This window comes from Ictalurus furcatus, chromosome 20 (assembly GCF_023375685.1).
Source record: "Ictalurus furcatus strain D&B chromosome 20, Billie_1.0, whole genome shotgun sequence".
NCBI classification, from domain to species: Eukaryota; Metazoa; Chordata; class Actinopteri; order Siluriformes; family Ictaluridae; genus Ictalurus; species Ictalurus furcatus.
The window spans coordinates 6,346,492-6,363,556 of NC_071274.1; the positions used below are offsets into that span (position 1 = coordinate 6,346,492).

At 38.5% G+C, this 17,065-nt stretch overlaps 1 protein-coding gene across 1 annotated transcript in view; it reads left to right on the forward strand.

Annotated features, from left to right (window-relative positions):
* The window catches only part of LOC128623923 (tyrosine-protein kinase receptor UFO), a 38,580-nt gene extending 23,136 nt beyond the window's left edge, over positions 1-15,444 (forward strand). The window contains exons 9-19 of the mRNA XM_053651105.1: positions 1,645-1,786; positions 1,915-1,938; positions 3,471-3,600; positions 4,348-4,439; positions 9,236-9,331; positions 9,435-9,512; positions 9,679-9,771; positions 10,564-10,685; positions 11,120-11,389; positions 11,794-11,930; positions 12,030-15,444. Of these exons, the coding sequence (XP_053507080.1) occupies positions 1,645-1,786; positions 1,915-1,938; positions 3,471-3,600; positions 4,348-4,439; positions 9,236-9,331; positions 9,435-9,512; positions 9,679-9,771; positions 10,564-10,685; positions 11,120-11,389; positions 11,794-11,930; positions 12,030-12,486 (1,641 nt within the window). The 3' untranslated portion in view covers positions 12,487-15,444. The remainder of the gene's footprint in view (positions 1-1,644; positions 1,787-1,914; positions 1,939-3,470; positions 3,601-4,347; positions 4,440-9,235; positions 9,332-9,434; positions 9,513-9,678; positions 9,772-10,563; positions 10,686-11,119; positions 11,390-11,793; positions 11,931-12,029) is intronic.
* The last annotated feature ends 1,621 nt before the right edge of the window (positions 15,445-17,065 follow it).

Below are 17,065 nucleotides of genomic sequence, written 5' to 3' on the forward strand. Positions count from 1 at the left end.
CACATTCTATTAATACTAATAATAAATGGATTGAAAAAAAAAACATTATAAGAATATTCTATAACTGTTGATCTGGGGAAATGTTCTATTTTTAGATGCTTATTTGATATTTAAAGAATGAGTTTCCAGTGTCAGCGCTTTGTAACAGCCAGTATATTTTCCACTACGGGAAAGTCTTCAGGACAGAGGTTTTTGTGCCTAGCGGTTTCTTGGTAACCGGGCAGATTTGTCTTATTCACTTGAAGAGAGAGAGAGAGAACAAAAGAGGCTGGTAAGGGGAATAATGATTTATAGCTGTATATAACATAAGTGATAAGTTGTGAGGATCTTGACTCATAGACATACACAACATATTGTAACTGTAAATAGATAAAAAGTATGACAAGTCATTGTTTAACTTTAAAAATGATCATCGCTGGCAAACTGTCGTGGTATAAGAGGAATAAAACACTTTGGGAACTGCTGTTATTGGAATATAGTCAACTTTGGTGTGGTAACAGTCAGTGCGTTTACATGGACAGCAATAATCCACTATTAACCCGATTAAGACAATACTCTGATTAAGAAACTACCATGTAAACAGCAATTTTTAATTACCTTAATCCGATTAAGGTCATACTCGAAGTAAACACAAATCGAATTAAGACATGTGGAGTACTCCTGTTTTAGTCGCATTATCGAGGTGTATTACAGACATGTAAACACCTTAATCACATTATTAACGTCGTGTGAGAGTTTTCACCGCATTTTGCGACAGGACACAATCACACACGGCATTGCTCAACCGTTTTACGGCAAACAAGAGAGCATGGCTGCGTCCCAAACCACGTACTTGCCTACTATAGGCCTATAGCAGGCGAAATACATGTATCTCAGCTACTATACAGTAGGTAAGTACGTGGATTGGGACGCAGCCCATGGCTTCAAGCAGTCGTCTATTAGCATGTATAGCATGACAAATAATTAACCGCACTGGAAGCGTTCGTAAAAATTTAAATAAAAACACCCAAAACTATATATACAGTACCATAATGAAGATGAACTGTATGTTGATACGTGAAATTCTGGAGGGACGTCGGACGGCGTGGCGCGGTGACGTAATGACGTGTGCCGTTAATTTAATTATGTTCTATAACATGTAAAACAGGAACATGAAAGGAGTATTCAAAAAGCGACTCATGTAAACACCTTAATCACATTATTATCTTACTCAGAGTAAGGTCAATAATATTACTGCTGTCCATGTAAACGTAGTCAGTAACTCTGCTTCATACAATAACTACCAGGTCACTGGCTAATTGTTTTTCTATAACAGCACACCCTAAGTGTGTTATTTCTTACTTATTCTGCAAGAAAGGAGACAAATATACAAAGATGATGGATAGTGTGGCATGTCTCATGCTACATGTCCAGGTTCTTTTTTTGATAAGGATGAGAACAATCCTCTTAACAGCTCCATTTAAAAAAACATTCTAGCATATTTTCCACTTTTGCTTTGTTACATGGCATCCATTTTTGACATTTGAACTGTCATAAGAGAACTTTATTCCAGCATTATTACAATGTACGAACTGAACCTGACACAATGAAGCCTATGCATTTTAATGTATGATGTCCTGAAGTTCTGTCCTCTCTCTCCTCCAGGTCGTGTTGGACATAGGAATGGTAACGGAGCTGTCTCTTAACATGTCAGTCCCTTTATCAAACATAACCTTCAGGGTGCGTGCCTACACGGGGGCAGGATACGGACCATGGACCCCGGTGCAGACGTCTCTTGTCCCTGCAGGTATGAGACACAGAGTGAGAGAACAGTGGAAAAAATGAAAGAGGCATTGAAGCAACATTTAAATTTCAATTCAAAATGATGAAAAGGATAGTTTATACAATTAATGATGATTGCTTTGTTGCTTACAGACATTGGACGGATACAATCGTCAGGTGAGTGGGCACGCACGTACACACGCACACACACACACATGCAGATAGAAGTGATCTCATGCACTTTCATGTTCATGGCATTTTCCAAACGTTTTTGTACTTCCTTTTCATTTCTTGCTGCTTTCATTTTTGTAGGATGTTTCATAAGTTCAAAGAGGAAGGAAGAGACAAGACGGGAACAAAAATAAAAAGGAAGGGGAAGGGGGAGTGTAGAAAGTGGGAAAGTCATAAATATTTAGCACCATGTTACATCTCTGTTAGCTTAGTCTAACACTGTGTATGAGCTGAATGAAACAGACAATAGAGACTGAGAGGGGTGTGGGGCAGGAAAAGAGGGAGGAGGGAGTGGAACAGGGTGGACAGGGAGAGATTTCCGTTAGGAAAGAAAGTAAGAAAGGAGGAACAGTATGAGCTAAACATATTAAATACCGGGTACACACCCTGTAGTAAAGTCTGCACTGAGGTCATGTATGAGAAACTACAAGACATACCACAAGACACACACACACACACACTGAGCTGCTGCAAGTCTTCATCCAAACGTTTTTCAGTTTGTTCATTGCCTTAATGGTCCACATAATCGTCTAGGGCGGCACACCATATTGCGTGACATATTAGTGCTCCTGAAATTAAGAGGTGTATCTGCGTTCCCGCCTCATTAATTGACTCTGCTTAACGGTTTCCATCTGCCCCTTTATCTCCACCTCTACCTCCAACAGGCACAAATTTCCCAACTCTCTTCCAACTGATCTCACACCAGAAGAGAACTTTGAGGATGCAGTATGGATTGAGAAATGTGCCACTGCTAACTGTGTTTAAAACAATTTCCAAAACACAGTATTTTTGCTGAAATGTGCTGCTCAGTTCTGTGCTCTCTTGCTTTTCCTAATTCCCTGGATGTAGTGACTCGAGTCTGAAATTTTGAATTTGATGTTGAAGAACTGAGTTTGAAATTGAAAATAAAACTTTTATTAGAAAATCATAATTGAAAGCTTGCATACAAATTCTGGTCATGGAATGCAATTTCAGTTTGCTATCATCCAAATTCAGCTTGTATTTCATAATCCTTTTATTTTTGTTGTGTTTCTAGACCTGTCATTAGTGTATAATTTAAATATACCTAAGAAAAAAAGTAACATTCCTGTGCAGTGAAGAATTAGCTTTTCAAACCTCTATTTCATCCCAGCCCAGAAATGAGCTCTGTCCTGCCTCTCTAAAAGGCATCTGTAGAATTTACAGAGGACACTGGGTCAATTGAGGAACATGAGGAAACTTAATTGTTTGTTTGTTTGTTTGCAATTCACCTCATATGCAGCAGAGGTCTCTAAAAACTCCTCCTTTAAAATAGACAGTAATTTAATCAAAGGCAAATGACACATTACAGATCTGTATATTAAAAAAAAAAAAAAAAAAACGCACTCACCAGTTGACCAGGCTGTGTGCAAATGAGGCAGCAAGTAAAATGTTGCTGCTGTTTTTGTTATTCTATCAGCACCACTTAACTAAACCAGTCTGTTTTACCTTTCTCTCAGGTCACTCCTCTCCTCCAGCGTTGTCCTGGCACTGGTGGTACGTAGTCATGGCCGTGGCAGTAGCTATAGCTCTGGCAGTGCTCATGGCTGTATACATGGCCAAATTGAGGCGGAAGGAAACACGTTTTGGGTGAGTAAACACCAGGCTGATGCGCTGAAGGAAAAATGCAATGCCCACATGATCAGAGAAGTGATTTAGTTTGTTGTTTAGTAGTTTAGCTTTAGCTCCGGAGCTACAAGGATGACGTAGATAACAAATAATTTTTTCCAAATTTTTTTTTCTTTAAATAAATGACACCTTCAGACGAAATGATTAAGCTACGCAAACTAATCCATATTTGAGTAAACTAGTCCAAATTTAAGGTCAAAGTGGAACTATATTATCACCCGCATCATTTTCAGTGTTCTACTACTTCAGACTTTTGGAAGCGAGTCCTAGGGTCCTGAATTATCAAACCACACTAAGAACATGGGTAAAAACATTATAATGTGTTAGTTTTGCATTTGTTAGAGAATGCAGTGTCATCCAAGATAACATTAGAGCTTAATGTTTTATTCAGACTTACAGAGTACAGTAAGTCACATAAAACCACATTGGTGAGTCTGAGTGACATCGCCAATGAAATTGACAAAAAGATTTTGGATGAGATTAGGTGATAGCTATATTATCCATGTAGCTTTAGTAAAATTATGAGCAAACATATGTTGGACAACAAATATGTCTTGGGACTTTGAGTATATTTGAGTATATTTTTTCCTTTTCTTTCATACAATGATTTGTTTTTCATACTAAATATTTTCAGGCTAAAGATTAAGATTGAAAGGGATTATCTAACGAAACACTGCGGTGTATGCTGTGTATATTGTATGTTCTCAGTGAGGCGTTTGAGCCCATGATGGAGAGTGGAGAGCTGGTGGTTCGGTATCGAGCTCGTCGTACATACAGCCGCCGCACCAACGAAGCCACATGTGAGTCTGATTCTGCATCTGCCGATGTAGTATGTTAGTTGTACTACGTTCTCCCTACTGTCAGTGCTTTGCTTGAACCCACGAGTGAGATTGCAATCTCTCAGCATGTCCAAATATGATGGAAACTGAACGTGTGAATCTCATCAGTGTTCTCTGCAGCACTGTCTTGACCCCTGTACTTAGGGTGTATGGTTTCTACCTAGCGGTATTTTTGAAAATGCTGGAATGTGTTTTTATCAATAGCCTCAAGCTCTTAGACAGATTGCTTGAAAGATGCTGTCATGTTGGTACTGCAGTGATTTTGGGTTTATGTTAAAAACGTTCATCTAATTGCATTAAATATTAAATTTCATTATATTAGATCTGATTCTATTACAATTAGAAAGTATAACAAAAGCTTATTATTATTATTAATAGTAGTAGTAGTAGTAGTAGTAGTAGTAGTAGAAGTAGGCTTTTTTACAGTTCACAGTACAGAATGTTTTAGGTATTAAAAGACAGTTTAACTAAACACAATTTCTAGCTATTAAGCAAGTAATTGTGGTGTACAAAAACCAAAGAACAGGTTAATTGTTTTGGTGTAAAAAGAAAAAAAAAAAAGAAGTTAATACCAGCTTATAAGGATATGATGAAATTCCTTATAATTGGAAATTTATTTAAAGTACCAAGGACTGTAAGAACACTCTTTACTAGTGTGCTTTATTTAAATTGTCTAGTCATTTGCCAGCCAGCTAGCAAATTGGCTAAATAGTGCTTTGTATGAGATGAGACGAGCAATGTTTGGTGACTTCTCTGCTCAAAAGCCCCCGATCCAGTTCCTTAATTAATTACAAGGCTTAGAAAGTGTCTGACTTTAAAGTAATAATGTAACAAAATTTATGCTTTATTTTATTTTACTTTTGTACATTTGTAAAGTTTGCTTTCTGCTCGCTGTCAGTTCTCAGGGTTCAGGGTGATCAGGGTGTTTCTTAAAGGTGCAATTTGTCACGTTAAAAGTGTTTTTAAAAAGATTCCATAAAAAACCTGTGATTTGTCATTCAAGGCACAAGGGATCTCACTAGTTCTCACTTCTAGGGTTGTGAATCTCCTTCTTCCAGAAGATGCAATACACATGGTGACACATAGTAATGAATCGATACCTTTCAGTTCACTACTTTGTCCTACTACTGATTTGGTACAAGTGGATTTAAGTCCAATCCAATATGATTTGGTCCAGTTAAAATAAATATGTATTGATGTATCCTAGTTTAGATTTTTGTGAGGAACAACAATTTTAAAACATTTAGTCAATGTCATATACAATATATTGCCACCTTCATAGGTGTGTGTAAGTTTATGGTGCTGTCAGAGTATTTTACATTTTCTGCTCATTTCCTCTCCAAACTTTTGACTTAAGACGCAAGACTCACTCATGCACACACTCGCGCACATGCACGGCAGAACCGAAGACTGTGAATCAATTGCTGTGTGCTTCGTTGCAGTATGGGATTTTAACCATTATCCTTTTGACTGTTGGGCCGTTTTTCTGATTCAATTAGTTTTCTTTGCACCCCTAGTTTCTTTAGGTTTCTGTTAAGATTTAAGGTTTCTGGCCCAGAAATGAACTCCCACAGACCATACCCCTCCTGCCCCAACCCCCTATTGGAAAAAAAAGGTGCTTAGTCCTTCATCTTTTTTTTTTATCTTATTTCACAGCAGCCTGTGACATGTTGCTGAATTCGCCTAAAACTTGTATATCAGAATTTCCAATCTCTGACTATTCGACCATATTGGTCAACTTTGGGAAAGTCTCCACTAACCCAAGTTCAGCAAATGACATCAAATCAACATGGCTGCTCACAACACAAACAGTAAACAAAGTAACACTTCTTACATTTAAATGACTTATTGTCAGGTATTGTTTATTGGATCAGTCAACATACAAACATATTTGCTAACTCTATAACATTGATCATACAGTTTGTGTTTTGAGGAGGTAAATATACAGTACATCACTCATCACAGTTAGATGGGTAGCCTATTGCTAAGAAAGACAATCATGGAGGAATCCACGGAGGGAAATCATTGCTTGTCAGTGTTTTGATTTACAAATGTCCTCTCAAGCAGCCGAAGGCTCCAAACATTACAAAATGCTCTGTTAAAATGGCTTCAGTTTTAGTAAGAACACTTAGATTAGATATAAACCTTTTCCTCGGTGTGGAAACTTGGATACACACTATCTTCTCAAGAGTGGACACACACACACTCACACACGAATCGGCATCACATTTCATAGTGTCAATGCATGCTCTAGTTCAGACAGTGCTTCTTTTATATTACCCTCCCTGCTGAGCATTAACTTGCCTTTGTGACAAAGTGGCCGAGAGAAAAAGCTCAAATACTCACAACACAACAGTTAGAGTAGAGAAGAAACTCAGAAAAGTAACTTAAATGAAGAATGGAAGGAAGTAGATTATATTCTCTGGAGCTGTTCATCAGTTTCGTCACCTGCTCACGGGTACAAGTGGACGTTCCCATAAGAACAAACATGCACTTGCGCTCAGCATGTGGGAGCATGTTCGAGGACTGAGCACATACTTACGTGCACACCATAAACCCTCACAGCTGCAGGAAAACACTAGTGATCTACACATACACACCAGATGTGCTCCCGGACAGCTTTTTAGCAAGTTTAGGACAAGATGAATTATGGGCCACGGGGCTCTTTTCATGCCAAATTGCAGTGCTAGTTCATGCATAAAGTTGCTTGAGTAATTTTGTTCTACTGCTTGAACTGTTGAGTAAAATTTAGATAGATAAATAACAAATAAATGAACAATTACTCTGATATTCATCCGTACTGTAAAGTACTGATACTGATTCATCCGTACTGTAAATGTTTTGTCATTTCTCATCTATCAAACCGTGTCATTAGAGAAAATTTGCCTTTTTTCAGTAGTAGAATACTGCATGGGAAGTTTTGAAACTAAATAACTTTATCTGGCTGATCTGGATAAACTCTTGGTGCCTTCACATGCTTGTTGAAAGTTCCTTCATTTAACATTAGTTACGTAGGTAACCTGATTGATATCATTATCCACATCCACAGATTCCGACAGTGGAAAGTCTTCAGGACTGAGTGGGTATTCATTTCTTGGTAGCATGAAAAACTGCATTTTTTTCTCTTATTAACCTCATGAGAGGGAAAAAGGAGAGACTGGTGAGGGATTAGTAACAGGAACTAACTTGTTTTGTGGACGTTTCACAACATTAGAAGCAACTATAAATGAATAAACAGTACGCCGAGTATGACATGCCGTTCTGTGTTCTTCTCTGCTGTGGTATAAGATTAAGAACACCTGGGTCAAAAGGAAGGAATACATGTGAGTCAATATGCAGTAAGGAATAAAACTTTTTTGATACATAATGAGTCATTTATCACATACACACATGCACAGTGAAATTCACTTTTCTTCACATACCCCAGCATGTCAGGAAGCTGGGGTCAGAGCGCAGGGCCAGCCATGATACAGCACCCCTGGAGCAGAGACGGTTAAGGGCCTTGCTCAAGGGTCCAACAGTGGCAGCTTATTTTCCATTAGCAGCCATTGTGTTTTATTCCTTTAATATTTCCAACCTCTGTTTTTCCTGCACATTTGACTTACATAACTAATTCAAGTGGCCAAAGCTAGAGCTAGACTGACTGGCACTCTCTGAGCTCACTTGTTTTTGTGTGAAGCAGAAAGTTTAAGTGAAGTATGATGTAATGCTTTATCGGAGAACATAGACAGGGAGAAATGAAATCAGGCTTTTGTGTAAGATGAAGCACATGTTTTATTTTTCTTGCTTCTAGTGCGTGGGCATGTGTGTGTGTGTGTGCATGTGTGTGTGTGTGTGTGTGTGTGTGTGTGTGTGTGTGTGTGTGACAATCACATTCTGGCTAAATTCCCTGGCAGTTACCTCCCTTCCACTTTTCTCTCTTGTGGGAATGTTTAAAGAGAGAACAGACTTTTCCAGTATCATTTAGTCATGTTGCCTTCATGAGTGATTTCTACTGCATAAAGTCCTCTCCAGGATTCACTACAGCTGACCCGAATTGTTGTTTGATACAGTAATGACTATGAATAACTCCTGGCTACAGCTGACCGATATGATTGTTTATCATCTCTGCCAGTAAAATCAAATTTACTTCAAGGGCAATGACCGAGGATTTCACATGCACCACTGAGTTTCTTTGCACTCTAGGCACGAAAAATACAAGGAAGTTTGCAGTGTTTTTCAATTGGTACATTGGAAATTTTTAGAATTCAAATTTAGTGTAATGAGTGCCAGTTGTTTAGAAAATCCTACATTTGGGACAATGTAGCATATTGTACATGTGCATGTTGTCACGATTCAAGGGCGGAGACGGATGCAAGTGCAGATTTACTTTGCTATGACTACAAGTGAAACACAAGACAATAGCTACAGAGTTTGTGCCAAAACACTAAGGCAAAGAGTAAACATCAACTAAAGACCTAAACACAGCAACAGAGACAATGGCAAAGAAAAACAAATGTAAGACAAAGAATGCAGTGCCAACTGTGACTGATTCAGGTGCAGGTGGTCATGTGACTGTGATGCAGTGGCTGCTGGGAACTATAGTTCAGAGTTCCTTCTCTGATTTGCATGACACATGTAGGCTATTGAGCAGCTAGTCAGTCTGAATTTCGCTAGTTAACCAAATCTTGTCTGTTATCTGGGATTTTTTTTTTTTTTTAAAAAGGAGAGCTTAAGTCCTTACAAAGCCAGTCATCAGTATGTGTTTCTCTCTGCAGTGAACTCACTGGGAATCAGCGATGAACTCAAACAGAAGTTGCAAGATGTAATGGTGGACAGACATAAACTAACTCTGGGAAAAACACTCGGAGAGGGTGAGCATGGCTTCACATCACACAATGGCTTTACAGCCTTAGTTATACTCCAGGCATGTAGAATAATGTGTGTGTGTGTGTGTGTGTGTGTTTATGTGTGCAGGTGAGTTTGGCTCCGTTATGGAAGGCCTTCTGACTCAAGAGGACTCAGTTCTTAAAGTAGCTGTCAAGACAATGAAGAGTGAGTTTAGGACAAAACATATGAAAATGAATGAAATCCTCATTACATGGGCATTGTATAGTTGCTTCATACTCTATTCATAGTATTCTCTTTTAAAATAAGCTGTTCTTTGTGTGTGTGTGTGTGTGTGTGTGTGTGTGTGTGTGTGTGTGTGTGTGTGTGTCAGTTGCTATTTGTACCCGCACTGAGATGGAGGACTTTCTGAGAGAAGCAGCCTGTATGAAGGAGTTCGACCATCAGAATGTCATGAGGCTACTAGGTAAGAAAAGCAAATACTGCACAAGCAAGTGTATCATTGTCCTACAAACTATCTGGATCTAATGATTCGAGACTGTAAATAATAATGCATCAAAATGAAACACTGGTGCATTGATGCCGTTACCACACCAAGTGGATTATTTAACCATAAGAGCATTTTGAAGTGTTTTAGTCCTCTATTACCATATTACTAAAGAATGACACACCATTGTTGTGGCACATCTGTGAAACAAGTTAGTTCCTGTTATCACTTACATTCTATAAACAGTTGATCCCTGACCAAACACTCTCACACTGTCTCTCTCTCTCTCTCTCTCTCTCACTCTCTCATTTAATAAAACAAAAACACAGCTTGTCATTTTACAGAGAAACTAGACAGTGAAAAATTTTCTTTTCTAACACCTTTTTTATGTCGGGAACTTATTGACTGTATATCAGCGATTATACATGGTTCTTTGTTTTAAAAAACATAGCTTACTGACTGTTGGAATTACTGTGAGCAGTTACCCCCCCAAAAAAACATACAAGTGAAATCAGAGTCATTTAACAAACAATTATACCTTTTCTTTTTTATTTTATTTTTTTATTTTTACAAATGATAAAGCAGAGTGAAAATACTATAATAATATAAGTTTCTAACGTAACACTGTATGGTAAAAGCTGCTAAAAGCCAATAAAATGTTATATAATTATTAATCAAATATTAATATGCATGTTTACATACTATCTGGTAGAGATGGCTATTAAAACTTAAATGTGTGTGTGTGTGTGTGTGTGTGTGTGTGTTTTGTAGGAGTGTGTTTGCAGACTGTGGAGAGCGAAGGCTTTCCATCTCCTGTGGTGATTCTGCCCTACATGAAACATGGTGACCTACACAGCTACCTGCTCTACTCAAGACTTGGAGACTCACCTGTAGTGAGTGTCTTCTCTGCTTTGCACAAATCACACATCAACCCCCAACCCCCGACCACCCCCCCCCCACACACACACACACACGTGCATGCATGCATGGACACACACTTCCTGTATCATGCCTGCTAAATATCAGACCCTGATGGATTACAACATTATTTTCATTCATCCAAAAAAAATGGTTTTGAACGTGCTCAATAACAATGAACTCATCAGAAACTGTTGAGCTCAAGCTGGGACATGTTGTACCTTCAGATATGTGGTCATGCGCTGGTCACACTCATGTGACCAATCTAGTGACTTTGACTGAACAGTACTGCCCCCTAATGTACAGTAATGCATACAGCGCAGTTTTGTAGTGTTTTATTCAGAGAGATATCATAATAGTTACACTGTTGAAGAAATGTTCTTCTTTGTTTTTGTTTTTGTTTTTGCAGTATCTACCATCTCAGATGCTGGTGAAGTTTATGACAGATATCGCTCGAGGAATGGAGTACCTGAGCAGCAAGAACTTCATCCATAGAGACTTGGCTGCACGGAACTGCATGTTAAATGAGAACATGAACGTGTGTGTTGCTGACTTCGGGCTCTCTAAGAAGATTTACAATGGTGATTACTACAGGCAGGGCCGCATCTCAAAAATGCCTGTCAAGTGGATTGCGATTGAAAGCCTGGCAGACAGAGTTTACACCACGAAGAGTGATGTGGTAAGCCAATCGTGTGTGTGTGTGTGTGTGTGAGTGTGTGTGTGTGTGTGTGTGTGAACTCCCCCTAATTACTCCCTCTAATTTAAAATTAATTTTATTAATTTAAAAAAGTTAAGGAAAAAGTTATTTGTATTGTTTTTATAAATGTAGAAATATTTTTATATTTGTAAATACAGTACACTGATTTTTATCTTATGACATCATGTTACATATATTTATATATATAAAATTTTTGTAGGTTAAGATTTATATATACATATATATGCATCCCAAAATTAGAAAATACCACAGATGTGTTGAAATAAATTAGATAAATATAGTATGGTGTAAATACAGATATGATACAGATGTATTTTTTTCATTCTTATCCTCAAAGCCAATAAACTGTGTGTATCTTTTATCAGTGGTCCTTTGGCGTGACGATGTGGGAAATCGCTACACGTGGTCAGACTCCGTACCCCGGTGTGGAGAACAGTGAGATTTACGACTACCTGAGACAAGGCAACCGCCTGAAACAGCCTCCGGACTGCCTGGACAGCATGTGAGTGTGTTTTTTCAACAGATTTTTTAATAGAAGTTACATACTTCAGGAAATGTGCACATACAATATTTATGTTATACTGTAATGTCTTTCCTCTAGATACTCCTTGATGTTCTCCTGCTGGTTGCTCAGTCCGAAGGACCGGCCGAGCTTTGAGGTCTTGTGTTGCCAACTTGAGAAAGCCCTGGATGAGCTTCCTGACCCGCAGGACCCTGATGAGATCCTCTACGTCAACATGGAGGACTCATCAGGAGAGCTGGGGGCCGTTGGGGGACGGGAGCCCAACATAACCGGTGGCATGTGCTCTCTGGGGCCGTTGAAGGGCACAGAATCGGTGGCAACGGCAGAGATTCACCAGCCAGGCCGCTACGTCATCTGCCCCCAACACGAGAGCCAGCGCCTCCTCAATGCAGATTCGCTAGAAAGCCTGAATCTTACAGGCTCGACGCCAACTTTATTACTCCAACCGTCTGCTCGTGCAACTCCTGTGCCAACCTCTGAGATAAACATTTCTGAGGAGAGAGACGGTCCGGGGGGCAAGAGAATAATGTGGTAGTGACACTTAGACTCAATGAGAGACAGTAGACATATACAGGCACTGTACTGCCTAATCAGTTAGGTTGGAGGAGGATTCAGTTAGAGATTTGTCCTTTGTCCCACTGTCCATCATTTGCACCTCTTCTGTTTGTGGAAGCACACACTTACCCTGACATTCCATAAACAAACGCTTATTGTAAGTGTACCACATCCAATGTTTCTCTGAACTCATCATGCTTGGAGTAATGTTTTATTGTAAATTAGGTTTTGAAGTTTAGCATCCTCTGTGTCAATATTCTCCTAACTTTCCACACAGTTCTACAAGGTGTTCCAAAAATCTCCATACATAGGGGAAATTAATACTTTTTAGCAAAATGTCTTCTAAATTGTTCATTCTTAGTTTATTTTAGAAATATTTTTTCAGATAGCCTTTAAGAATGCATTTGACAAAAGTTCTCATGACTGGATCGGGAAGCTGTTGTAAGGTTGCGATGGACTTTAACAGGAAACATGGCGAGCACATCACACACGACACTGTTGCCAAACTTATTAACAAATTCAAAAAGACTGGAAGTGTTACAGACCAACCGAGAAGTGGAGGTCCAACATCCACTGATGAAGGCACAACTGATGTGGTGCTGGCGTACATAGTCCCCTATGTATTGAGAATTTTGGGACACCCTGTATTTCAAGTTTGATTGAGGGAGTTCTGAATTTTAAACTTTTCCATTCATGACAGGGCCCAATGCACACACACATGTACATGCTCAGTCACACTTAGGAGCAATTTATTGTAGCAAATTCACCTATATGCATGTTTTTGGGAGGTGGGAAGAAACCAGAGATCCTGGAGGATCCTGGTGGGCATGCTACCCTCTGCACCAACCAATTACATGGCTTCAGGGGCCCCGAAGTTGTTGGCAGAGCCACTAGACCTCTTCCATCAAGGGGATTATAAGCTTCTGAAATATTCTGAGGCTCAGCTTGGCCTAACCATAGCAAATTTGTATTTGTATAATTCACATGAACCAAATAGCAAATAATAGTTGTAATAGTCATATCTCAAGGTTGAAGTTTTCAACTAGTGCAAGCCCCATTTAAAAGTCAAATTCACATAAAGACTGCTGACACACACACAAACATCTACCTGTTGAACGTAAAAGCCATTCAAAAAAGCTAAATGATGAGAAGAAAGTTGAATCTGATAAGCTAGCATAACACCAAGCTAAAGTACCACATGTGAATCAAGTATTTAAGAGGTCCTCAGGAGATACTAGCTCTCGAGTAATGTGTAAATACCAATGGCTTAAGAGCAGCTTTGCCAGCAGATCACTGCCAATCTGTAGAAGGGAATCAAACATCTTTAAGCCTGTTTTCACTTTAGGACAGCTTAAAGTGTCTGCACTTGATTTATTATTTTTTTTTAACTGTATGCTTCTTCAGATCGCTTCAATCCAACATTTCCAAAGATGGTAACATGAGCCAACCTGAAGCACTTCTGGCTTGCTATACAAGCCATAGACAGAAAATACCAAGTCCAAAGTTTAAAAAAAAAAAGATTTGTCAGTAATTTAGGAAAACGCAAATGGCTAAATTAATCTAAGTTGGAGAAAATAATCACTATACACCACCTGTGTTTGTAAACTAGTCAAAATCTGTATATAGATTTGCTCTAAAGTTCAACACAACCAAATCCTCTGTACAATGTTGGACACCATTAGAAGAAATTCTGTCACTTTACCAGTCTACCTACCTGGCAGTAGAATAAAATAATTATGAAATGAATACACATTTTCTTCAAAAGGTACTGGGGTTTTCTTAACATGTCATGTCTGAGACCAGTTTTATGGTTTCTGTAACGATGGTTAACATGGGGTGTTTCAAATCAGCCTAAATAGGTCAGTAAGTAAGACATGGTATGGTTAGGACATAAACACCAGGCCGGGTACTGCCATGGTTAACCAGGGCCTCGACTCAAGCACAGTATTATTTGTGTTTGTTATTGTTGTTTTGTATATATGAAATCATTGCACTAATCATTTTCCACACGTTTTTTTTTTTGTGTGTGTGTGTTCTTCTATTACGCATTTTGAATTCGTTTGTTCAATGTCCCTTTTAACGCAGAGTATGTTTGTAATTTTTTGTTTAAATGAAATCTTGAATAATTGTGTCACTGATAGTATTGAAAATTGAAACACCAAATTTTTTGTTTGTTTGTTTGTTTTACAAATTATAGCTCAGAAATCAAAGAATGTATGTTCATTTTACATGAACTTTGTAATATGGTACTTTTTCTCAAATATTCATACAATGTCACAACAATTAAAAAAAAAAATAATTAAACCCATATTGAATTATATGTATTTGTATGGAGATTATGTCAATATTCAAACTTGTTTGTTATCAGAACAAAGTCATAATCAAAATCAGATTTAAGTTTGTCTGGTCACGTGAATTTGCCTTAGATTATGTTTCAGTTAAATACATTATACAGGCCAAACCATCCACATGTCCTTAACTGAACTTGATCTTGATATTTGCATATATTCAATGACTTTTTCCCCCCAATATAATGAAAAATATCTTCTCTTGAACTGCAAATTCTTATGCATCTGTTCAGTTTTCAAATACTGTTCAGTATATGACTGTGCAAAACTGTTCGGTTCAACTGATCAGTTTTCATGAAATAACATGTATGGTCATTTATACAAGGGGTTGTTCCCCCGCATTATAAGCTGTGCATACTTTGGTAGAAATATATTGTATTACATCCATATCCACATTCACCTGTGAGCTACACACTTCAGAGTGCCTTGGGAAAGCCAGTATTTTTGCCTTAAGATAGTTCTTTAAATGTAGCATTAGGCATTTATGTCTAGATAATATTAATATTGCTGTTATGTTTTTTGTAAGATTTTGATACGCTTTTATATGAAATAAATGCTATCTGCACAATTCATAAATCTTAGTCTGTTTTTGTTGGTTTGGAAGTCACAACATTCAGTATTATAGCAGCTAGTGTTGACTGTACTTTTTACAATCCGATTGCATAACATCTTAGATTTATTACTAACAAAAGGTAAAAAGTTGAGTGTTAGCTTCGAATTCCTTCCTTCTTGTCAAGTTTATATACTACACCTTAAAACATAGAAGCAAAATGGCTTGTTCTGCTGAGGTAAGCCCTAAATAGCCTTTTAAATTTGTAATCAGTTATCTACAAACTTTTTCAGATTAATATTTTGTTATATTATACTATTAATGTACGGGTACTATCATTTTCTAAATCTATCACAACCTGGCGGAGGCTTTTGACCATTGAATCCCTTTATATCTAATCCTTGTCTGTGCTTTTATTACTAATAGATAAAGGACATTATTGGTTGTGGGCAGCTTGGAGACCTAATCAAATTCTCATATCCCATTGGTTTTTCACACTGGGGGTATATGAGGGAGATGGACAAGTGGTCCATTTTGCAGTTGCAGGTAACAAGCAGTCCTTTACATGGGGCTGCACAACTGGAATCACAACTTCAGAGTGGACAATACCACTGGAATCTAATACAGGCTGGACTATGCCACTAAACCCATTACTTAAGACTGGACTGTAACATTTGTCTTTACTTCAGACTGGACTGCACCACTGGACTCTATTTCAGACTGGACTGCACCACTGGACTCTACTTCAGACTGGACTACACCACTGGGCTCTACTTCAGACTGGACTACACCACTGGGCTCTACTTCAACTGGACTGCACCACTGGACTCTACATCAGACTGGACTACACCACTGGACTCTACTTCAACTGGACTACACCACTGGGCACTACTTCAACTGGACTACACCACTGGACTCTACTTCAGCTGGACTACACCACTGAAATCTACTTCAGACTGGACTATACCACTGGACTCTACTTCAACTGGACTACACCACTGAAATCTACTTCAGACTGGACTATACCACTGGACTCTACTTCAACTGGACTACACCACTGAAATCTACTTCAGACTGGATTACACCACTGAACTAACTCTACTTCAGAATTGACTACACCACTGGGGCCTACAGCAGACTGGACTACACCACTGAAATCTACTTCAGACTGGATTACACCACTGGACTCTACTTCAGACTGGATTACACCACTGAACTAACTCTACTTCAGAATTGACTACATAACTGGATTCACTGGAAGTGAATAATGGTTTGTATAAAACCAGGGCCATGGTTTATATGGTTTGTTCTTTAATTTCAGATGAAAACGAGCTGCAGAGGAGGTTTCATGTGGACATATTACAGAAAGTGTTCCCCACATGTGGAAGCATTCTTCTGGGACAAACTAAAGTCCGGCGTGAGCACATCACTCATATGACCATACCCAAAGGAGCGCAGATCAAAATCAGCAATGACTGTCATCACTATCCAGCATCTTCTGTCACAGATATGTGCTCTGTAGGATGTTCAAACTTGGAGATATTTTTTACATCCAAACCCTGATTCATATTATTCCAAAACTTTGTGATTTGTTTGAACAGCTCCTTGGACTTAAGCTGCTGTTTGTTTAGGTATGCTCGCTAACAAACTCTGGGGTTTAT